The following is a 26,147-nucleotide window of genomic DNA, read 5'->3' as shown; positions in this document are numbered from 1 at the left end:
AATGATATGTTTGATAACTAGGTTTCTTGTAGCACTTGGTACAGCAGGTTTTCTCAGATCGAAATCCTTAAAGAAAGCATGAAGTGTCCGTTTTACCCACATTCTCACAGAGTAATTAGATAAGTTTTTAGACTTTTAAGGCATACCTAGATTCTATATTACTTGTTCCAAAATGTCAGGTTCCACAGAAAGACTTTATGTTATTGACGGGGAGACAGAACGAACTGTGTGAGGTACACACATGCTTTGATCCATTAACATAATCAGAACCTGCATAATGCTGTGTGTGGTTATATAAAATCCTCTAGAAAAATTGTGTACTCTTTTTACGCTGGGGGTATCAGAATCAGAGGAGCTTATTTTCTGACTGTAGTAAGGGTCCAATTTTGAGTCTTTGATTTTATACCTAGGACTTTTATACTTTTGAAATTTCACCTTTAAATCATGTAATATTGTATTCTCACTAAGAAAAAGGAGCCTTCAGGCTGGGCCTATGATGACCTGGTAAAATGTGGAATATCTGAAGCAGTATACATACAGAGCTTATATTTTTAAATAGCCTAGTTCCAAGCACAGCAGCTGCTGGCTGGTTTTGTTGATTACTTCACTTTGTCCACTGTATTTCAAATGCCTATCCCCTACTCATTGCTCTGTTTTCCAATGAATTATTTAGTAGTTTACTGGGCTGTGGTCTTTGGAGCAAAATATAAAACCCGAAAACAAAAACAGAACAAAAGGAAAGGAAAAAAAAAAGAGAAAGAGAGAGAAAGAAAAATGTGTGTTTAAAATTTAATGACAGAGCCCAGGCTTTCCATATTTCCTTTGATGTGTCTTTTTATTAAGGGCTCCTTTAAACCCAAATGGATTTATGAAATGATGAAAGGGGAGCTGAAGAGCATCAAGGAGGATCCTGATCAATCATCAGGTTGGTGCCCTGGTGGCAGGTGTTTTGGCCAAACTGAGGCTGGTGCTGCCTCACTTGTTTCTATTCTTAGCCGACTTTCCAAGAAGAAGGTTATACACACAGGAAGACTGCTCTGAATCACAAACTTCTTTGTTGACCGACCTATATAATGTGTTATACCTGATTTGTTGTTTCTTTGCTTAATCTGGCTCTTACACCTATATGAATAATAATAATCTTCCACAGGTGCCATATATGAGGTTTTAAAAAGTAGCAATTCTACTAAAAGAAATGTTAGCATTCAGCCTGGCTGTTTTTGGATTGTAGAATACTATATTTTTCATGACTTGTGGAGTTTCTTGGAGTCTCAGTTCCAGAATGCATTCCCTAAATTTCAAGTAATGTTGTTTATTGGTATTTATCTATGGACTTACATAATTTAAGAATTTCTATCTCTGGCCAAGTTTTTCTTGACTTTTTTAAGGCAATTTGTTTTCAGGCATGGCTTGTCACTTATCTCCTTTAAGTTGCAAATTTGTACCATCAAATACAAGAGCCACTAATTACATGGGCAATTTAAGTTTGAATTAATTAAAATTAAATACAATTAAAAAATCACTTCTGTTGCACTAGCCAATTTTAAGTGTTCCATGGCCATAGAAGCCAATCTATCATCTTGGATAGTATAGATATGGAAATTTTCCAATAAAGCAGAGTGTTCTAGTGGATGGCAAGCCCTACACTAAACACATAAATGCCACATACACTGCTAATTATCTTTCTCTCAGGAGAGAAACTGCTTGAGTAGTTAAGTTAAAAATATTCTTTTGTTGCTGAACAACTTTTTCCAGTTTTCAGGTGCCTTATATGCTACTGATTTGCAGTGGTTATATTCAAAGTAAAAACTAAATAAATCAAAAATTAAAAGGGCAAAACATAGCCTCAAAACTTTTGCTAAAAAGAGAAGCCTATTTGGTTCCTAATAGATGTTTTGGTAAGAGTTCATGAATTTTTGGCTAACACGCCAAAGTCCAAAGCAAGCTTTGAAAATAATAACATAATTTTGCATCTGGATTATACTTCATTCACACATTGATGAAACAGTTGAGAATAAACAAGTTCAAACGACACACCTCTTTATTCCTTTGCCCTCTTCCCTTATCCAGGCTCAAAATGTCTTGTTCTTGCAACAATAAGAAATAAAAAGCTCTACTGAAAACTAAAAACTCTTCACATACCCATTTGACCTGGTGAAACTTTCCTCAGCTCTAATACTAATATATTCAGGATGAAATGAGGCTCCAGAGTGTGCCAACATCTAAGAGCATATACTTGTAGAAAGCATCATGGCCTGATACTTACTCCAGCCTGATGCATTTATTGCCTGTGATTTTTTACTTACTTTATGCTGTCCTCTTCCAAGTCTTCCCAAGGGAATACTTGGGAGAAGCTCAAAGACACAGAATGTCTTCTCTGTGGCATTATGACACATTTATTGATAGAATTTCTCCCAGAGCCTTAACCTTTCATTCCATTTATTTGTCCTTTGTTCTCCATGATGTGGGGAAACACAATAAGTCTGCCACATCCAAGAAAATTGTATACTTCTCCTCTGGAAAGAACTGGTTTTATTCATTCCTCTTCAACCCCTTACTGACTCTGCTTCATTTAGAAAATGCCTCGCACAATTTCTAAGTTTTGGTATCCATTTATTTCCCAGATCCATTAGGATTAGAGTCCAATCAGGAAAAAAAATAGTCTTATGAATCACTGGTATTTTAAAAACCACTCTGGGAATGCCATATGCCGAGGATTAAACAATGACAATAAATGTGAAGGCAGAAGTTAATGTCCCAAATGGTTCTTTTTGAGCAACTTATCGTCAGTTTATCTAAACTCTACTATTTTTACTACTACTACTACTACTTTCTGCTCAAAAATTGATTTTTTTGGGGGGTGGTCATCTAAGTGTCCCTTCTTTGTGGGCTCTACTTTTGATAAGAAAATAGTTTGAAACGACTAGTGACAGTATAATTTGTGTGGCCTGACCATAAGCTCAAAGTCCTGTTGATGAGCCAGTGCTCAACATCTTTCACCAGAGGCAGGAAAAAGATGGATTAAAAGAAAAAATTATGGGAAGGACAAGTACAGCTAAAGTAGCTCGTTATTTCCCAAAGAGTCCTGCTGCTGGCAGAATAAGAACATAAGGGGAAATGAAAGTTCTAGATACCTCCATCACGTTATGTTTCCATTCTGGACCTCCACATGCTTCATCTCTCTGTGTTTAGAGATCGTATGTTTGACAGTAAAGATTCTCTAAGGTAATACTTCTTATGTGCCCTTCTGGGGAGACACGAGTCCCTTGGGTAACACAATGAGAGACCTAAACGGTCTCCCTAGATAAATGAATATATTGACACATACCCCAAATTTTGCATACCACGTTAGGCAGGTCATAGACCTTGAAAGATTCAAGGAGACTGTGGAATAACAACTTTGCCTTACAAGAAAATCTGGTTGAAATCAATAAAGTGATGGTATATTCTGGGAACCATCATATGAATTCATTTTACAACTGTGTATTCTTAAGATAGTCTATGAAAGAAGATCATGAGTTTGGAAAATAAACTGTACAAAGTTTACATACATTTAGGGGGTAGCAAAAGATCCCACTATTTATTCTATTTTGATTTATTTCTCCTTGTCAGGAGGCATCTAGTAATTTTCCATGTCCTTCAGTTCTTGCTATGAAGTCCTGCTCTCAGATCCTTTATTCTCATTAAGGTGAAGATAGCTGATGAGTTAAATGAGGTCTGAGGCTCGTGAGTTTTGAAAGGGGGCAGGATCGAAGTGTTCATTAAAAAGATGGACCTCTTGAGTTTTACTTTCAGATTTTAGACATAAGGCTCTTGGAGGTGATTGTGTGACTTTCTAGTGACTCTGAACAGCTCCCCCCAGAATCTAGTGATTCTGAACAGAATAAAGGGGTACTTAATTCTATTTTTTAAAAGCAGGTTTCATGTCCAACATGGAGCCCAATGTGGGGCTTGAACTTACAACCCTGAGATCAAGACATGAGCTGAGATCAAGAGTTGGACACTTAACCCACTGAGCCACCCCGGTGCCTTGTACTTATTCTATTTTTGAGTAAGTCCAGCCTTACTCCACAAATAGTCTCCATAAATGTCCTGGATCTCACTCCTTTCTGAGTTCCTTGGGCTCTTTTTCTCTTGTGTGCTGCCTTTACACTCCAACTCACATAAGAATTCCTAGAGGTGTTAAACCTCAGAAGCAGCAAGTACTTCCAATGTCATGATGCTCTGGGCACTGTTAGAGTGACCTGTAGTTCCTGGTTCAGGGAAAGGCCACCTGTATGACTCAGCCTAGTCCAAACCAGTCCCAGGAGGTCAGTCCTTCCTTGTCATATTAGCTTGAAGGATCCTCTGTAGAGAAGCATGTGGCCATCTGGGCATTTGGTGGCTTTTATGTGGAAACTTTCCTGCCTAAATTGTGCTGATCTGCAAGATGAAACAAAATGCTCAGGAGAATGAAGAGTGGTATTGAGGAATCAAAGTATGAGCTATTGAAGAAGACAGAGAAGAAGAGATCCCTATCCTCGAAGCCCACATACTAATTTATAGACTGACTTCCTCTCAATTTTGAAAACCAAGAAAATAATGAAATATGTGCGTGTATATGTGTATACATGTATATCCAAACACACAGACACACACAGACACACACACACACACACACATACTCATAAGGCTCAGAACATGACTACATACATTTTGTTTTTTTTTTTTTCTTTGTATTTTGTTTTATTTTGCTTTAGGCGTTTGGTTTTGTTTTTGCCAAAACAACTCAAACACTGACTACCTTGTCACGAGAGGATTAACTATTTTAGCTTACCTGTTATAGATCTGGTGGTGGCACTTTCATAAAGAGGAACTCCTTCTCCTGCATTGTTAAAAGCTTTTAGGGAGATGACATAATGGGAACTTGACTCTGAAGAAAAACAGAAAGAAAATAAACATGTTGATTTATTTAGTGTACTGAAATATCCAGGATAAACATTTTCCCCCAATACAATTTAATATGATCTATTAAGTAAACTGTTGCTTAAAAATGAGTGAGTTTGCTTCTGGGAACTAGGTGGCAGTGGTGACAATACAGTTTTTGATCTTCCTGAATCTCCACAAAAAAAGAGACTGAATGGGGGTGTCTGGGTGGTTCAGTCAATTAAGCATCTGATTTCTGCTTAGGTCATGATCTCACGTTTCATGAGTTTGAGCCCCACATCCGGCTTTGTGCTGACAGCTCAGAGCATGAAGCCTGCTTTGGATTCTGTGTCTCCCTCTCTCTGCCCCTCCCTCTCTCTCTCTGTCTCTCTCAAAAATAAATAAACATAAAAAAAGAGAGAGAGACTGAATGACTAGATAGAAAACCAAAAGCATCTGGATAATTACAGCAAAAGTAGGTGATGAGCTAGCTGTATATACTCTCAAACTCTGAAATAAAACTGGATGTGGACAAACGACCACCAACCTTAGGACTTGCATGTTATCAGCAGCTATGTAGGAGAAATCAGAGGGAAGCATCAAACCTGAAAACAGGGTAATTCTAAAATAACCATCACCTAATGCTAGAAAATGCAGAAGACCAATCTGATAACATAACCAATCTGATAACCAATCTGAGTAAATACAAATACTCAAAAGTAGCTTGGAATATCTCCTCTCCAGAACAGGACTTATGCTGGGGACAAAGTACTGGGTACAGAGTTACAATCTGAGCAGACAGAAGTAACAGAAATGAAAGGGAAGAGAAAGTCTAGATAAAAGTAGGGGAGAGGAATAATCATGAAAACTTAGAAAGCAAGTTGCCATACAGTTTTCAGTGTGTATCAGGGGTTGGCCAACTTGTCTCGTAAAGGGCCCAGATAGCAAATTTTTAGCTTTACAGATCGCATTGTCTCTGTCATGTATTCACCCGTGTTTGTTTGTTTGGTTGGTTGTTTACAACTCTTCAAAAATGTAAAAACCATTGTTAGTTCAGTGGGGTCCAAACAAAAATAGGACCTGGGCCAGATGTGACCCACAGGCTACAATTTACAGAGTCCTGAGCTCTGGCCCAATGAAAGCAACAGAAGGAGCTGTGTGGATTTAGAAAAGCACATTAAACAGGAACATAGGGAACATAGGGAAACAGGTCACATGAAAGCAAGCAAACAACAAAAGTCTGTTGAGGTTAAATGCCTTACAAAATAAAATGAGGAGAATGCCACTTCTATAGACAAGCACACTCCCAAAAAGGGATTGAAAATACACAAGGAAAGTAGGTCACACCTGTGATTGACTATTTCAAAATGAGCTAAACCACATTAAGAAAATTAGATGCCAGATATTCAAGAGTAACATAAATTAGAATTAGAAAAAAAATAGAAGTGAGGTGGCATAACTCAAGAAAGAATAGGTAAGTAAAAACATAATTTTCAAAATAAAGCGTGACTAATGAACAAACAAGCTCAAGGAAAAACAAACACAAAACAAAAAGAAACGAAGAGAGAGTAAAATAGAATTCAGGAGAGAGTGATGAACAGAAGGAAGTTCTAACTGATGAGTAATGCAGTTCTAACTGATGAAAAAGAAAACCAAAGAAAGACAATGGAGCAAATACAAAAGAGTGGAATTCAAGAAATGTTTGGGGAGTTAAAAAAAATCTTTTAGGCATCTGGACAGAAATAATACATGACCTATCAGAGGACAATTAAATTATGATCAGACTTTTGCACAGTCCCATTTTATGCCAGAGGGAATTGAAGTGATTTATTTGAGATATTCAAGGTAAGAAAATGTAATTCAAGGATTTTATAGTTAGCAAAAGTTAACTTTAAACATGATGGCACACCCAAGCTGGTATCAACATATATGCAACCAGGGAATGTTGCTTCCTTGATCCTGAGAGCTACTAGAAAATGAGCTTTCGACATCCTAAATGACCAAGGGAGATGCAACCCAATAGTTAACTGGTGAACAACAAATGCTAGGAACTAAGACGAGGTGAGAGTTAAAAGGAGAAGATTTTATTTTTGTAATGACTACATGTTCTGACACTGTAGCTAGTCTATAATAAGTCAAAACTAAGGAAGAATAGGGGTACTGTATGCAAAAATAAATGTTTCGATAATTATTATTCCTGGTGATACCATTATTCTTGTTATGCTGAGACTAATGCAATATTGGATAAAGCAAATGAATAATCATGAGAAATTATAATCCTATCATCCCGTGTCCTTAAGAACCAGAAAATTAGTGTGGATTAAAGGACACACTGATGTAAAATAGAAGAAGTATATAAAGTCTTATGTTTCTAAAATTTAATTGGAAAAACTCAGTTTAAACTCAAAAGGCATTTTCTCTCTGTTGTAGTTCTACCCACTGAAGAAGTCTAGAGATATTGTCAGTAGGGGTGCTTGTTAGCACCCCTAATGTCCCGATTAGGATTTTGAGAAAAATACTTTTTTGCACTTCAAGAAACAAGGGGTTCTTGAAAACCTGGTTGATTCCTGGGCTGAGGTAGGATGCATATCAATTGAGCCTGAAACATGTTGATGTAACCAGACAGGAAGCGACCAAAGACTAATAGGCTCATGTCAAATGGATTCAGGAATCAAATTGAAGAGGCTCCAGCAGACCAAAGATGAAGACAATCTGAGATTCAATAAAGGTAAGAGTTGCAGTGAATTGAAACCCAGCAAATACATGTGAATGTATGAATTCATAAAGATATTTAAAAAAATAACAAAAGTGGGGCACCTCAGTCGGTTAAGCATCTGACTCTTGGCTTCAGCTCATGTCATGATCTCATAGTTCATGAGCTTGAGCCCCCTGACAGGCTCTGTGCTGACTTTGCAGAGCTTGCTTGGGATTTTCTCTCTCCCTTTCTCTCTGCGTCTCCCCTGCATGTGCACACACTCTCTCTCTCATAATAAATCAACTTAAATAAATAAATAATAAATAATAAAAGTCGGTGACTTCTGAGGTTGACAGATAACCAAATTGTTATCTTGAAAATTAGGTAAAGGATCAAACATTATGTATTTCTTAAATAAACTCTATGACTGTGTAACCAACAGAGTGTGAGGGGAAGCATCCATTTATAATCTCATTCTAACTAACAAGTAAAAACCCAATGATAGAATTCAAATATTACTATTTTGCAGCTCTAATGAACAAAAGGATATGGGCATTAGTATTTGTGATGGCTAAGATAAAATACAGATATCTAGGCACTACGTATCTCCGAATAAAAGAACTCCCTCCCTCTAGAGTCTTGCCAAAGGATGGAATCTACTTAGTCTGATCAAACCTCTAGATTCAAATGCCAGTTTGCAGGAATAGAGCAAAGAAACAGTTCAGTCCAACTAATGATAATTCATTAAGCTATATATTTGTTGCATGTAGTTTTCTTTATCTGTCTTTTATTTAACAATTTAAAAAAGCTTTAAAAATGAGTGAATTTAGGGGCACCCTGGTGATTCATTCAGTTGAGTGTCTGACTCTTGGTTTCGGCTCAGGTCATCATCTCATGGTTTGGTTCCAGAGTTTGAGCCCTGCATTGGGCTCTCGGCTGACAGAGGAGAGTCTGCTTGAGGTTCTATCTCTCTCCCTCTCTCTCTGCCCTTTCCCAGCTCATGTTCTCTCTCAAAATAAATAAACACCTTAAAAAAATAAGTGAATTTATCTCTGACAGTGTTCTTTGAAAATTGATTAGATGACTTTTTCTTCATGAAATTTTATGTAACCTAAATATTAGCATTCAAGATATTGACATTCCAAACCACAATGAGCCACAATATAGCAAGAGGAATAGAATAAAATTATGTTTAATGTAGTCAAAGGGCTTCAATTAAGTGAATTGCTTCCCCTACAAAAGAGGATACTTATTTATTAATTTTTGCTGTGAACCTAGTTTACTAATAAGAAAGTAATCGGTCAACAGTGATAAATACTCTTGGAGATACAAGATTATTTATAAAAGATACACCTCTGTTGTCAGTTTGCAACCATAATTCTGGGCAGAGAAAACAATGAACAATGAAAGATTGCATAAAATTAAGCAGTACAGTATATGACACTACTTGTGAATGCTATGTGAGTTTAGAGGACTGGAAAATTAGTGAAGGACTGGGTCATCAAAGACTTCTTGGCAGATAATGGACTTGGAACTAGGGCTTGAGGATATGGGTAGGATTTAGAGATGGAAGGATAATAGAAAATAGAAAAAAACTCAGGAAAAAGGCGTATGTTAAAAATGCAGTTAGATGTGTCAGCAAAAATACTTTTCTAGTAGGAAAAGCATCCTTTATGGTTATTGAAATGGAGACAACGTCTGATTTCATACACGTGACTTATCTGCACAATTACAATGTAAACGATTACATTATGTTCAAACCCTATATAATTGCCTTTTTGTGGGTAAAATTGCATTTGGTTTTACATTATACACATATAGTATATATTTGCATTTATCTATGTATTTATCAAGGGAGTGAGGAAGAGGTTAATAATTCCAAAACTCATGTGCTTGGGAATTAGGGTTTTGATTCTTGTTTGGTTTGGCTTGGTTTGACTTTTTAAATCTGAAGGAGAGAGAAAAGGAGAAAGGCAGAGAGAGGAGAGAGAGAGAGAGAGAGAGAGAGAGAGAGAGAGAGAGAGAGAGATTTAGTCACAAGGTGTGAGATACAATAGGGCAGAGAGGATGCTTGACAGTAATTCATCTAAGTAATTCACCTAAGGAATGGAGCCACCACTCTAAGCTGTTATTAGCATGTGGAAGGCAGTCTTCTAGCCTATCAGCGTATGAAAGGTAGGCCACAAATCTATAAACTCAGATTCCTATATATACAACTACATGCAAATCTACACCTATTCATGGAAAAATAAATGATGAAGTCTGGGCTTCCTTAGTTAACATGTGAACCATAAGATCAACAGCAACAAAGTAGAAACTATACTAAGGAAGTAAGGAGTGTGAAATAAAATAATAAAGCAAATCTCATTTATGCAAAGTGATTAGGTATGATTGTTTTATGTTGACTTCTCCATTTGGAATTCAGAGTGAAGGCTGTCTGACTTGATCAGAGGCTGTTCACTTCCTGCTCAGAGTTAACAGCTGAAGCTGTTAGCATGGTTTTTGGGACATCGCATTCATGCCTTCACCTCTTGGTCCCCACCTCCCAACTACCCAGTTTATACCTCCTTAGAAAACATACTCCGAAAGCCTCCATAGCTTTTGTGCACCATTGGCTTTCTGCCTTTTGGAGTGCATGTTATGTCTCATTTAAGAGAAAAAAATGCATCTTACCTGGTTCATTCTCAAGTTTACTGGTTTGGATTTTTATCTCAATCTGAATTATAACAATACCAGTACCTCATCTAGCTGCTACGGCTTTTGAGCAGTACTCATCATTTCTTAACCTCCCCCATAGTAAATGTGACATAACTGTCATTTCAATACTGACACTTGCTTACAAGTCTCTGGTAATCTGAGTAATGGCAACTTCCCCCACTTAATGTCTAGCCATGGATATGCCAGCAAAGAGTCTGAACTTTTATAATTTCCTAGCTGTTGGATTAATGAATTACAAAATTGCCAATTTCCACAGACCCCAACTATGCTGTGCACATCCTAGGGGATAGCTAGCTTAAATTTAAGTAAAATGTGGTATTGGCTTAGCCTTGGGAGAGGTAAACAGATTTGCAATGGAGTTGTCACTGGCATAAGAATATAGTTCAGAGCTAGCAGTCCTGGAGAGGATTTGGTCTGGTCTTTTCCTGTTTTCAGTTAGCAATTTAAGGACCAGGTAAGTTAACTGACTTTTATAAAGTAACATAGAGCTACCAAAGAAATAAAAGACCTAGGTCAACTCCACAACCCTTTTTGTCTACTTTTTTTTTCTTTTAATGAAAAAAACCAATATTTCCTTTATTTTCTTCATATTCTACCTGCTCATTTACATCTTTTGGACTGTCTCTGGTCTCTGTATAGTGCTTTTATGAAACTGCACCTGGATCTCCTCAGGATGCAATAGGAAATTTTCATGCCCCCACAAATCTTGATCCAAAACTGAATTAGCCTGAACACCAATAACAGAAATATTCAGTTATTGTTTAATAGTGGATAGTGGGATATAATGCCTTGATCCCCTTTTCCATTGTGATATTGGCATCTCCTTTGAGTTTGTGTTGAGGGGAAAAGATGCTGGGAGCAACAGAGAAGGGTTTTCTCCCCATGCAAAAGGAGAGTGCCATTTACTAGTACACCACTAGAGGACAATGTGGAGCTATTTTTCTGCACATGCTCAGAGCTCTTACACTTTAAAACCAGTAAATCACAAAAGAATTGTCTAGAATTGCTCCCTCTATAGAAGAATCAAATGAGTTAAACACATTTAATACCATAATGAATTGCAAATGAATTAACCATTAATTGTGGTCAGACCCCATTGTTAAGGAATACATTTAATGACAATTATGACAACAAATTTATTTTTTGGCTTTATTGAAATGATGCAGATACATGGCTTGAAAATGTATCAGTTGCCTCTGGAAAATAAAGTATAGTAGTATTTTCTCATTTCAATTCACTTTGATCGAATCATACTAAAATAACTTGGATTTTGGTGGATATCCATGGGAATTATTTTTAATTCTGGAAAATTTGAATGGTTACACAGATTTCAAATTGTTGATCAGATTTTTATCACTATTTGGCCAACTTTTCTTACAGAATACATTGGATTGGGAAAAAGAAGGCTGAAAAATACTTAATAACTCTTTGAGAATCTAAAACACATGGCTACTAACCAGTATCTTCGTTGTGGCTACAAAAAAAAAGTGAATAAATGCACATTTACTGATTATAAGGGTTGTAAAGACAAGGGATGGGTAATAGAGAGAATTCTTGGTTCTCCTTCCCTACACACTTGGTAGGTGAGAGACCCATTATTCTAAGACCTTTTGTTGAGGCTTTCCTGAAGGTAGTGAGATGAATGGCTCTCTGGGGTTGAGGGACTGAGTCAAAAGATCTGTGGAAAGCTCCTCAGGGACTAAACCAAGATGCTGTACTTGGTAACAAAAGCCAGTGAGAAGAACATCATTATTTTTAATTAATATTTGGTGTGAATTAAATGCCACTGGCACGTGCCAGATTGACAGGTTGCAGTCCTTCATTCATTATAGATTATGTACTTCATCAGTGGACCTATCCATGCCAAGTGCTTGTCGGGGCCCAGTCTTCATGTCCCTGCATCTTTTGCCCTCCCCATTAGCACTGCCAACAAGTCAATTAGAGAAAATTAGAGTGGTAGCTGTTTTCCTAATGCAGAAGCCTGCTCATTGCCGTGAACCAGGCTACCACATGCATAGAGTACAGGCCACTGGATTGCTGTCAGATGGTAAATGTTATTGGACACCTTTGACCCCACTGGACTTGAACCATTTAATTAAGTATAATGGGTGTATAGCAAATAGAGCTGATTGCATTGATCTGTTAAAAGGATGAGTAATTCATATTCGAGAAAGATGCAATTTATATAATATATTCAATACTCAATTCTACTTCATTACATATACTTCTTTGCAAATTTAATTAATAGCTAATCTAACCAGCACCCTTATGAAGATTTTGGTTTGTTTCATTTTGTTTTTCCTTTTCTAGTAACATTGTCCAAAGAATGGTCAGATTATACTATGACTTGCTTATTAACCAGTCTTGTAATACCAGATACTCAGCTAGTCTGTGTGAGTATTTGAGTCCAAAAAGAAGAGTTAAGAGAATTTTTTTTTAACCTACCAAAGTCTATCACCAGGAAAGAAGTTAGGTAAAAACAAACTTTGTAGGAAATGTTTTCTTGCTTGGCAGATAGAAGATGCTTAACAAAAATTTGCTGAATTGATGAATGTATGAGACACAGCAAGGTTACATTATTTCATGAAGTCTAAACAGCAAGCCCTTAATCAATCTCAATGTAGAATTCAGATTTCTTGATTCCAACTTGCATTTTCTGATACTTGCAGGTTCATGAAAAACTAGTCCAAAGAGATTGTGCAACAATTCCCCTTCTCACTTGCAAATTCATATTCAATTATTCTTCATTCATTCATTTATTCATTTATGAACTATCACTGAGCATCTTCTGTGTTTAAGAGACATTTTAAGTTTTCTAGGTATACCCTAGAAAGATTATGGAAAGATTATGGAAAAAAAAAGCCCTTATTTGCATTGATGACTTTTCTTCTTTTTTCCCGTTTTATTAAGAAGTAATTGATACATATTATTGCATAAGTTGAAGCCATATAGCATGATGACATGACTTATACATATTGTGAAATGATTAACATATAGGTTCAGCTAACATCCATCTCATGTAGATACAACAAAAAAAAAAGAAAAAAAGGAAAATAAAATCTCCTTGTGATGAGAGCTCTTAGGATTTATTCTCTTAACGACTTTCCTGGATATCCTACAGCAGCCTTAGTTCTAGTCATCATGTGGTATGTAACATCCCTAGTACATATTTATCTTATAACTAGAAGTTTATACCTTTTGACCATCTTCTTCCAATGCCTCCTCCCCTACTCTTTTCCTATGGTGACCACAAGTCTGATCTCTTTTTTTAAATTTTTGTTTAATGTTTATTTATTTTTGAGAGAGAGAGAGAGAGAGAGAGAGAGAGAGAACGAGTGGGAGAGGGGCAGAAAGACAGAGAGAGGGATACACAGACTTGGAAGCAGGATCCAGGCTCTGAGCTGTCAGCACAGAGCCCAACGCGGGGCTCAAGCTCATGAATGGTGAGATCATGACCTGAGCCGAAGTCGGACGCTTATCCAACGGAGCCACCCAGGTGCCCCATCTTTTTCATGAGCTTTTTTTAAGGTTCCAAATGTAAATGAGATCATATAATATTTGTCTTTGTCAGACTTCGTTCATCTAGCATGTCTCAAGGGCCATCCATGTTGTTGCAAATGGTAGAATTTCCTCATTTTTTATGGCTGAATAATAATATGGGCACTTAGATTATTTCCTTGTCTTGGCTATGGTAAATAATGCCATTATGAACATGGCAGGAGGGGGCAGTAAGCAATGCTATTACATAGATTGTTTTGAGTTAGCGTTTTCATTTCTTTTGGATATATTCCAGAAGTAGAATTGCTGGATAATATGGTAATTCTATTTTTAATGTCTTGAAGATCCTCCATTCTGTTTTTCATTGTGGCTGTACAACTGACAGTTCTACCAACATTGCAGAAGTATTCCCTTCTCTCCACATCCATGCCAGCATTTGGTATCTCTCGTCTTTCTGACACTGGCCATTTGAGGAATATTTTAATGAAGAAGCTGTGTTGGAAGCTTAAAAACCATCACAGTAGAGTGTTCTAGAATCAGAGAGGCTTTGTGGAGAAGACGACAGTTTTGCTGAATCTTCTGGTGACGAAAGGTTGAGAAGAAAGCGTGGAATAAACAAGTGCAAGCTCATAGTGGTGGTAGCATCACACACGCTAGGAGCAAAGCTTAAAGACAGCAACAGTTTCTTCTCTTCCTGGTACTAACATTTATTGGGTGCCTAATTAGGTGCTTTCTTGACTAACCCACATCCCTTATTTTATGTAATCTGTACCTTAATCCAGTGTCTGACATGTAGTAAGTACTCAATTAATATTTGTTGAATGGAAGAATAATTATCCCCCTTTTATAAGTATAGGGGATAATTTTTAATTCTAAAGTTCAGCCTCTTACACTCTGCACTACTTGCCTTTTACAAGAAGAGGTGGCAGCTTGAACATTTTTTACACATTTTGAATTGGGCCGTTAGGGATATTAAATCCTTAGAACCATGTGGTCCAGGAAAGATGAAAAGAGGTTGAAAGTGGGTATACCTCAGACGCTACTGTAATTGTCCAGACAAAAATCACAAGGGTCTGGCCTGGAGTGGTTTAGTACAAATGAAGAGAAAAAAGATGGGTGTGAATAATATACTTTGTAGCTGTGCGGGGAAAGGGAAAAATCAAGAATGACTCCAAGATTTTGAGTCCGACAGTGAGATGAACTTATTGCTGGGACTAAGAAGTCAAGGAGGGAGAGAAAAATTTCTGGTTCTGTCTTGTTTGGTATAGGGAGGAAGTGGCGTCACTGATAAAACAGATAGGATTTGGTCTTCGTGTAAGAATTGTATATAAATAACCTGTGGTATGGTGAGCACTTACTTTAAGTCTTGGAAAAGCAGTGCATCTACTCCTCCAGATACTCTTCCAAATAACCGGTTTCCTATTTTTTCCCCACTGAATTAACTAGTTGTCTTGAGGTTAATTAGGCTCATACTAGAGATTATCTTCTTAGAGTTATTGGTTGGCTCTACCTTGGGAATCATACCAAATTGATGCAGTATCTTGCATCACACTGAAGAAAAGCAAGCTGTTTCATGTATACAGTGCTTTGATTTAAAAAATATTTTTTTAAATCAAGTAGTCAGCAATATCCCAAAGTGGATAGGGCAGGGGTAATCATTTCCATTTTAGAAATGATGAGGCTGGCGTCCATTTGCTTTCATCTCAACCAGAGACGATACAGGTGGAACTGAATGTCTTCCACGTGCTCAGGCGTGCTCCTCCATAGTGCTCGGGCAACGAGGTCTGAGGTTTTCTGTGACCATTCTGCAGGGCAACTTTCAGTCACCAACTAGAGCAGAATAAACATTTTTCACCTGCTCTAGTTAGTGAGCTATGCTTTGGCAGAGAGCACTCAGAGTCGGAGAGGTGATGGAGCAAATGCTTAGGTTATGAAGCACTACAAGCAGCTTACTAATGGAGGACGTAATGAAATAATTTCTCAACAAAGCGTTACATTAGGAAATTTCCAGAGACAACATAATCAAACACATAAAAGTTTTCCTCTTGGTGTTCATATTTCTTGAAGAAAAGAATGAATTAGATAAAAGACAAGTAGTTAATATTGTATGACCACCTAAGGACTTAAAAAAAAAACAAAAATACTGTTCACCTATTAGTTAATTCAAGGAAACAAATCATTACTTTGGTTTAAAAGTCAAACTGATTCCCTAGCATAAAGAAAGAATAAAATACATTAAAGTTTTTTTTGGTTAGGAACTGAAAGAGGAAGCGTATCTTTCCCTTTTACAAATGCTTGCCATTCCTTCCTCTCTTCCTACTTCCTTTCTCCTTTTTCTTTACTTCCTGGGCTCATTCTCTTCTGACTCTCCTGATTCATTCCTTTGAGTTCCAAGGAGGGGTGAGGGGAATAAGGAAGTAGAAAAAAATAGAAAGCAGAAGATATGAAGAGAAAGGCTGATAAGCATATGAATACATAGGTGCTGGGGAAAAAGAGTAGGTGTTACAATAATGCCTTGAGTCCTGGTTTGTGAGCATTTGGTGCAGGGGATACCAACCTACCATGCTCTATCATGCTTATCTTCACAGGAACCCTAAGAGATGGATACAGTGATGTCCCCACTCTAGAGATGAGAAAGTTCAGGTTTAGTGATGGTCATAGAACTCATTAAGAAACAGTGCTTAAATTCAAAGCCAGGTCTGTCCTACTGTCCATGGGTCACTGCAGGATAAAGACTGAATAAGACAGGATGGGCAAGAGGCTCCAAATAGTTCGCACTCTCTTTGAAATGGAAAAGTAGAAATAAAGACACAACCAGAAGTAATTTGGGGACTTCACCATGCATCATTTTAAGTAGAGCCCAAATTAAAATTTTTACTTTTTAGTGAGGCACATCAATATCATATAAATACCATTTGATTTTCCCCTAACACGGTACACTAGCATATGTCATGGGGACTGTTATTTTATATTTTGATTTTGCTTTTTCATTCAATAAGTGTCTAAGACTGTGTGTGTGTGTGTGTGTGTGTGTGTGCGCGCGCGCGTATGTGTGTGTGTGTATCAAAGTAGCCTGCTCAATATGTCAGGTTTTATATTCACTCAAGTTTCTGCCTTCATCTGGGTAATGTCTTTTGTTATCTGAATGCTGCTCTTTAATTACCCAGTATACCAAATAGATGATACTCAAACACTTAAGTGACATGCAGCCTACATGCATTAGTGAAGTATTTAGTTATAACCACAGTTATCATTTCTCCACGTACTGTTGCTTCTGGTTTCTTCATTATCTCAGACTAAGCGCCATTTAAGGTAACACACAAAGTACTATAAAACAGCATTGTCCAATAGCACTTTCTTTAATGATGTAACTGTTTCCTACCTATACTATCCAGGATGGTAGTTACCAGTCACATTTGGCTATTGAGCACTTAAAATGTAAGAGACCGAGGAACGGACTTTTTTCATTTTATTTAATTTTGATTAATTTAAGTTTAAAGAGTCATACATGGTTATTGCTTTCCATGTTGGACAATATACCTATGTAGTAGCTCTGTTTACCCTCCTCTCCAGTGGTGTTGCCATGGTTACCAGGGGCTTGTGGACAATGTAAAGAGCAGATGGAGCAGATTCATCGTGAGCATTCCTGCTGCTATTTTTCTCTTCAAATACGAAATAACACTACCTATACATACTATGGTTTTATAGTCTGGGCTGAACTTTAATTTAATAGGTTGCACACAAACATTACACTTAAAGGTAAGTATAAAGCATTTGTTTTGTATATGACTCAATATCTCATATACATCTTAATTAATTTCTATGCCCATGGCACTAAAATTACCATAACTAAGAAACTCTTAAGTCCTCATAATTTTCAGTTCTGTGCTCTAAAATTTGGACTTGTTGCTCATTATGTTATATACTCAACTCAAGAAAATATGACTAGATGGAAAATAACTTTGTTAATAATAGAAAGGAACATTAAATTAATGATAATTCTAAGGTAACTGTAAAATTGAACTCATTTTTTAACCTCTTGCTTTAATAAAACATAAAGGAATAAAGTCAGAATAACTAGGTAAGAATAAAGACCTGGTAAATTTAATAACTACCGATGGTAAATGGTACAAGGAATGCAGCATTAGACTCTTTGATCACAAATAGAGCTTCTGACCTAAGTTCCCAAGAAAATCAACTAGTGTTTTAGTTACCCACTTGGATTGTCTTGGGTGAGTGGGTAGGAGAGGGAAGGAAACAAATTAGACAAAATCAAATGGATTTACAATGAGCTGAGCCAAGAGTCAACTGAATGTCAGCATTAATGGTAATATTCAGTAGATAGATGGGAAAAGTAAAATAATGATGTCACTATCAAGAAGCCAATGAAATAGGAAACAAAATAGACTCTTTGGTCCCAGCAAAATATATTAAATTATATTACTGATATAGAAATGGAGCATAATTGACAGTTTTATACATGATTGTCTTAAATGGACCTTGATTGTAATACAACTTCATGTTCGGAAAATTCTGCTGAAAGATGGTAGGCAAAGGGAAATAGTGAGTAACAACCTATCCACTGGTGGGGAGACAAGCATGTGGTTAAGCTGCTTTCTTTGACATCTTGCTTAGTGACACCCAGGAAGAGGGTAACTATCTATAGGAGAACGTTTAGACATGTAAACTCTAAAGGGGCTACAGACCTAGAACGTGGCTGGATATAACCTTACTGAATTCACAGAGCCCCTGGCTTTCAGTGAGAACCACTGAACTCAGAGTTAAGGCTAAGGACAGAGTTCTTCCTTCTAGGTCAGATTTCACCCTAAAAAGTGAAATTCAGAGTGGTAAACTCATGGCAGTCGGATTAGGCATACCTGAGTTTAAAATGAGTTTGATTACTTAAACGGTACATATTCTTGACCAATTTTCTAAGCTCCATTTTTGTTTTTTTAATCTGTAAATGTCAAGTGTAACATCTTTATTTTATATACGTATTATTGATACTGTATTTTAAAATTACTAGATACTGGTTTGACATTCAATCAATGGTATTTGTTTTATTATTTTAACCTGTATTGAATGCCACCTCTTATAACTATTTATTATATATTTAATTAAAACTTTGTTCACGTTTTTTTGGGTCATAACTTTCTCTTCGATGCCTATTCTGTCTCTTAAAAGTCTGCAAGATCATCCTGATGGTATAGCTGTGAGCAAAAGCATTTCTATTTCACCACTTCTAGGACTATGCAAAAACATTGAGGATAAAAACTGATCTGACTCTGTAGATTAAAAAAGAAACACAAGCATTCTTCCAGGACTGGTCACTTTCTCTCCTTCTGACACCCATCAGTGCCATTTCCTTTGAAAATCATAGACTGGGATTATACTTCAGACAAGGTGGCCTAACCCCGAGGTGATTTATAAGGCAAGAGATATCTCTGGTCTTTGCTCCTGGATATTTGAATATACCATTTATGGGAGAAACAAAACTTAAAATAGGATGCAAGTACAAGAATAATCTCACCATTTTCAAGCTTTTTTTTATTCATCTGAAATATTGCTTTATAATTTATTGTTCATCTTATATATAAGATTTGGCCTTGAGTCACTGTTAATTGGTATATTAAATTATATCTTCCAATAAAATTTTCTATCAGTGAAGAAATTCAAGAGGACATGCTGTACTTTCTAAAAGAGATTTCAAAAGATATTTCTAAAAGACACTGTCAACATCACTATCACTATCTAAGTGTTTAAAATCCTAAGGAGTCACCCAGATAAGGAAGCACTCACTTCTTTCTATAAATTTGATTCTGTTGGTTAAACATCATAATATGCTGTGAACTCCTTTCAATGCTACACTGCTAAAAGGAATATTCTCATTTTTATGTTATATTTATTTCAGCCTATTACATTTAGAAGTTTTTATGCATTATGGAGAAGGCAAAGATCAAATCTAGAAAATTAATTTAGAAATATATATAGGTTTCTCATTAAACTGAGGGTTGATGGGGAGTGGGAGGGAGGGGAAAGTGGGTGATGGGCACTGAGGAGGGTACCTGTTGGGATGAGCACTGGGTGTTGTATGGAAACCAGTTTGACAATAAATTTCATATTAAAAAAAAAGAAATAGATATAGGACTTGTTTAAATACTATTTCTCGATTTTGTCAAATATCAACACTATCTGGGTGTTTTGAAGACTACATAAATTTTAAAAAATTGTAAAAATATAATAAAGGGTTCAGATTTCAAAAGAATGCTCTAATTATTTTGTTGTTCATGAATTTTACTTTATTAGGTATTACTTAAAATAGAAGGGACACCAACAAAGACTAAGATTTTTTTTCCTTTGTGAGTATAAGCAATTTTTCTTGTACTGTAATTATTATAAGATAATTTGACTAAAAGAAAAAAATTAGTAAAGTAGGGAAGTAGAATTAGAGAGATATTTAATAACACAGTTTGAAAGATGAATCAAGAAATATTTTTCAAAAAAATATTTTTCAGTGATGAAGGTTAACATGTTGATGTCCTTTCTAGCATTCAAGATAATAAATATTTAGGTCTTAACTGTATATGTCACAGATATATTGTGTTAGTTAGGATACAACCAAGCTGTTATAATTAAGAAAGACCAAAATAGAGCAGTGCTGGTCATGTGACTTTGCCATCCTCTGTGACTTCCGTCTCTAATTCCTGGTCATCTTGTGGATAGCAAGAAAAAGAAAGGGGTCTGAGTACTCACATGTGCTCATGCATTCTGGGAGGAGACAAAGCCTGAGCATGGCAATGTCACATTTACTTCCTTCATTGGCCAGAACTTAGTCATGCAGCCATCCACAACTGTAAAGAAGGTCACACATGAAACTCATCTTTGGCTAGATGACAAAGTGTTTTGCTGAAGTCAAGTAGTTGGGTATATTGCTAAAGTTGCTGCCTTTGGATGAAATTAGAAGAGACAACCCATGGAAAGTTCTTTTCAAAAGAGAATAAGATAATTACCAGGATGATTCAGAACAGTGATAATTATTTATACATGCTCCCTCTTTTAATGCACACACATTTAATGCTCATCATAAGAGATGAGCATTCTGATTCATTCTGAAGGCAGGGGACACTTTTCTCTATTTTTATATCCTTAGTGCCCACCATAGTTTCTGGCATGTGATAAGCACATAAAAAGTGTTTGTTGAATGAAAAATTAATGGGTAAATGAAGAAATTTAAAGGTAAAAAATTGGTACTCAAAAAGATTAAATATCTTTGCCAAGGTCAAACCGCTTATATCTGGTAGACTCAGGATTCAACCCGAATCTATTTGAAGTTTTTCTCCTAAGCGATTCTCCTGTGAAAAAGTTCCTGTGATAAAACAAGCCATCTGCTTGAGAGAAGCTCTTCCTCCGTAAACTGAAATATAAAATCTGTAATGACTACAGCTTTGTCAGCAAAAGATTTGTTGTATTTCTTTTGTGGAATGTGAAAGATACTCATGTTGGTGTCATAAATTTCCTAAGCAATCACCCAGTGTTCTTTCAGCCTTTTTGATGTCAGGAAAGTCTGTGGTTGACTGATTTTCAAATGAATAATTCTAACAAGTAGGCTCATTTCTAATGTACTGCATTTTTGCTTATGATTATAAATAGTAAGGTTAACACCTGATTAATGGCTGTTTTAACAAATGCTCAATACTAGAACACTCACATATTCCTGGTCTCATCCTTTACCCATCAACTATAATGATTTCTAACTGATCCCTTCAAAAACCATTAAATCTGGTAATGGACTAACTGGGCTCCCATCCATGGTTTTAAGTATTAATCCTCACTTGGGAAATGAAAAGTTTGCTGCTTTTTCTTTATCCTTGAAGGTAGAATTCAGAAAGAGTGCTGAATATTTAGCATAGGACAAAATTTACAAAAATGTGAGAAACATCATGATGAGGGTGTATGTGTGTGTGTGTGTGTATGTGTGTGTGTGTACACATGTGGGGAGGGCTACAAAAGTGTTCAAAGACTATGTCTAACATTTAAAAATTTGAAACTTATGAAGCAATGTATGTAGGAAAACAAGTTGGTAAATGTGATATCTGGATATCATCACATTATCAACACATATGAAAAAGAAAGAGTAAAAGACAATTTGAAAAAATACAAAAATATTTCCCCCAAGTTATTTTTGCCTTATTAATGTGGAAATGTTTCGGAAAAGTTGGGATTTTAGAACTCTCCAAGTTCCTTTGCATTTTGTAATATGGTATAGTAGGAAAAACCCTTAGTGTTTGTGATGGTTAATTTTATGTGTCAACTTGACTGGTCACAAGGTGCTCAGATTAAACATAATTTCTGGATGTGTGTGTGTGTGTGTGTGTGTGTGATATTAGCATTCAAACTGTTGGACTGAGCAAAACATATTACTCTCTGCAATGTGTGTGGGCATCATCCAATCCATTGAGTGCCTGAATAGAACAAAAGGTAGAGGAAAGAGTAATTCACCCCCCTTCTTTTTCCTGTCTCACTGGTTGAGTTAGGACATTTCAGCTCCTCTTTTCTTACTCTTGGACTAGGATTTATGGCACTGGCTGCCCTGATTTTCAGGCCTTTGAAGATGGCCTGAATTCTGTATCACTAGCTCACCAACCTTCCTAGGTCTCTAGCTTGAGTGTGTGTGCGTGTGTGTGTGTGTGTGTGTGTGTGTGTGTATGCATTATATATAATATACATTTCCTATTCATTCTGTTCCTCTAAAAAACTCTGACTAATGTAATGTTCTCCTTCTGTCCATTCTCCACTTTTTCTTCAATCAGAAAATCCATGAACATGTGCTGGGACAATGTTTTGGCAAAATAAAGATTACATTTCCCAGCCAAACTTGCAGTTATGTTCTCATGAGAAAATGGGGATGATTTTTCTCTAATTGTGAAAGCAGAAAAAGAAAAAAAAAGACTTTATAAAAATATATGGTAAGTGGTTTTACATACATTACTTTTTAATCCCCCAAATAATCTCAAGAAACCTGTGTTTTGCTTTTTTTTATTTGGCAGTGTGGAAATTGAGGCTTAGAAAAACTCTATTATTTGTCACTGCTCTTCTGGATAACATAAAAAGGACCAGATTCTAAATTAAGTCTCTGATTCCAAGTTTAATATTCCTTCTATTCAGCCATAATTGGCAATATTGCTTCTCTCTTTGGCACTTGATATATGTTGATAGAATTGCTGATTTACAGCATTAAACTCTAAACACACAAATGCTCCAATAACTCTATCTAATTAGCTGAACAGACTTATCCAAGTAATTTTATTTTGCTGTTATTATAATGTTAATGATCTTGAACAATTTATTTATTATGATTTTCGTACCTCTAAATGTATCTCACTGATAACAACCAATTCTCATCTGTTCACTGACTCTTAGGGAATCAGGCAAAGCACTGGAGGCCCACACTTCCATATGAGGCAACTTATTTTCAGAGAAAATAAATTGTTCTACTGACAATTTACTATAGAAGTTATCACTGTTCAATTCAATATATATTTTAAATAAAACACAAATTATATATATTCTCTCCATATTATGGGCAACTTTGGATAGCTGAGGTGGGAGACTTCAGTTGAGGAGAAAAAACACATAGAAGAGACAATGGACAAAGAAGCATAAGGAGACTTTGTGTGTGTGTATGTGAGGGAAAGAGACACACAAAAAGAGAAAGAGAGACAGATAAGTTGGGCGGGGGGAAGTAGACTTTCAAACTTCTGTAATATTCATGAAAAACAATAACAAAAAATGCCTGAAGAATTCATCAGGTGCTAAATGCCTATGAAAAATGACATAAGACTTCAGAAAACTACTCTAGAACTTCAGATGGATTGGCTCCACCTGCTAGGTACATTTCAAAGCTGTACTTGACTTTCACAAGATAGTTGTAGAAGATACAGAAGCTGATGTAATATGATAGCATAGTTAAGAAATGCTTTGAGTCAAGCCGTTTGAGTCCTGGTTCTGTCACTTACTTGCTAAGACATTTGGTGCAAGTCATTTAAGCTTTCTTTGCCTTATTAACCCATCTATAAGATGGTGTCAGTCAGAGCACTCTTCTTCAGGGATTATTGTTGAGGATCCAGTAAGGCAGGCCATATTTTATTGCTTGGAAGATATTAAGTGTTCAATAAATGCTATTCTTTGCCATTATTATGGGCTGTGCACACCCTCTAGTCTTTGTAAGGCACATATTAAGTAAATTTCTTAAGATTTTAATATATAGCAATATAAACAATGTTTGTTTTATTGAACATTATTAGTATCAGTTTCCCTCTTGTTTTCTCCTCAAATACTACAAAAACTCAAAATAACTATAAAAACTACTATACAAATTTCATCAACTATAAAATATAGTTTACAGAAAATAATAGTCTTTGCATAAAAAAATTTTCAAATGTTTATAGTAATAGCCTATTCAGAAAAGAGAAAAAAAAATCTTAAATCAAATTTAATTCCTGAAGACACATGATACTTGTTTCAAAAATAACTTCTTCCTCCACCACGCCACCGGGACCTATTTTCTCCTCCCACACTTGTTCTTCTGAAGACCAGGAGTGCTTGTTATGCTCATTTGACAGATTGAGGAAACCAGGACACAAAGTCTAAGTAACCTGACCAACAGAAAACATCACTGCAATGTATGCACTGGCATTTTGAAACTTAAAAACATTTCCCACTGTCATTCAGACAAGTAAAGGACCAAGAGAGAAATGGACATTTTCAACCTGTTATTGTCAAGAGATGGAATATCATACTACTTTTATAAAAATCTATAACTACTCATTATAAAATATTCTTTAAATACGTTTCACTTGACATTGACAATACATATGTCCATGCTTTTGGTTTCTGTATGTCATCAGACACATATCCCACAGTTGTGGTCAAAATAATAGCCTCTAAAAATTCACAGCAAGTTCAAATAATAAAAGATGGTGTGGCAATAATATCAGAGATTTGGAAAAAATAGAAAGTAACAATTAAGAACTGAATTGTTACTCACAATTGTGAGATAACATAGTAGTAAAGGACTTTAATAGGATTAAGGTCAAGCATAAGAAGAAAATCTTTCTGCCCCAATCCTACATCCTCTCCATAAATATAGATTTGTCTAGTAGTGTTCTCTGATTTCTGCTCAGAGATGACTAATTGATGTGTAATACTTGTGAATTAGATTACCATAAAGATAAGTCATTTACTTTTATTCTGGTGGGTATAATTCCTGGCTCTGCTTTTATTTATTTATTTAGAAATAATTTGATTTCTTTACTGTAAATACGCTTTGCTCTTAGCTTGGAAAAACTCCAAAACCAAACAAACAAAAACCCTCTGTGCAGTATTCATTGTATTCCATCCAAGTGTCTTTTCTGTCTCTTCTTGAAAAACAAAGGCCTTGGTAGACAGGAATAAATGCAAGGTTGGTATTCACTTCCTAATTTGCTTCCAGACATTAGCATAAGAGGTGTGGCTGACTAGCCAGAAGAACACAATTCCTTTGGATAATTGAGATAATATTCCCTTGATTGCAAAGTGAGAACCATCCTTCTTATGCATCTAATGCCACCACCAAGAATCTTCTCACACGGTCATTTCCTGCTACTCTAATGCTTTCTTTTGCCAATGTTGCCTTTTGGGTTGAGGTCTTTCTTAACTTTTCATTATTATTATTATTTTTTTTTTTTTATTATTTTTTTTTTGAGACAGAGAGAGACAGAGCATGAACGGGGGAGGGGCAGAGAGAGAGGGAGACACAGAATCGGAAGCAGGCTCCAGGCTCTGAGCCATCAGCCCAGAGCCTGACGCAGGGCTCGAACTCACTGGACCGCGAGATCGTGACTTGTGCTGAAGTCGGACGCTTAACCGACTAAGCCACCCAGGCGCCCCTTTCATTATTATTATTATTTAATATTGGTCATGCTGCTTTAGAAAGTAGATGGGACCTGATTCAGGAATTAAAAAAAAAAAAAGGAGGTTAAAAAAGGAGTTATTTTTATTATTGCTTTCCCAGGGCTGTTTTAACAATGTATATCAACTTGGTGGCTTAAGTTGAAAATCTATTCTCTCACGGTTCTGAAGGCTAGAGTCCAAATCACAGTGTCTTGAGGGCCACATGCCCTGGAGGCTCTAAAGGAAAATCCTTCCTTGCCTTTTCCAGCCTCTGGTGGCTCCCAGCATTCTTCCTGGCTACACTGTCCCAGTCTCTGCTTCTGTCTTCACATGATCTTCTCTTCCTCCCTCTGTGTGTCTCTTATAAGGATATGTCCTTGGATTTAGGGCCGTCCTAATA

General features: G+C 36.3%; 1 protein-coding gene across 2 annotated transcripts in view; it reads right to left on the bottom strand.

Annotated features, from left to right (window-relative positions):
* DCC (DCC netrin 1 receptor) overlaps nt 1–26,147 on the bottom strand; it is a 1,130,837-nt gene that overhangs the window by 127,249 nt on the left and 977,441 nt on the right. For both annotated transcript variants that reach the window (XM_027068985.2, XM_027068988.2), the window contains exon 16: nt 4,817–4,912. In XM_027068985.2, the coding sequence (XP_026924786.1) occupies nt 4,817–4,912 (96 nt within the window). The remainder of the gene's footprint in view (nt 1–4,816; nt 4,913–26,147) is intronic.

This window comes from Acinonyx jubatus, chromosome D3, assembly GCF_027475565.1.
Source record: "Acinonyx jubatus isolate Ajub_Pintada_27869175 chromosome D3, VMU_Ajub_asm_v1.0, whole genome shotgun sequence".
Lineage (NCBI taxonomy): Eukaryota > Metazoa > Chordata > Mammalia > Carnivora > Felidae > Acinonyx > Acinonyx jubatus.
Note: the sequence above shows the minus strand (reverse complement) of the source record. Positions and strands in the feature narration are given on the sequence as shown.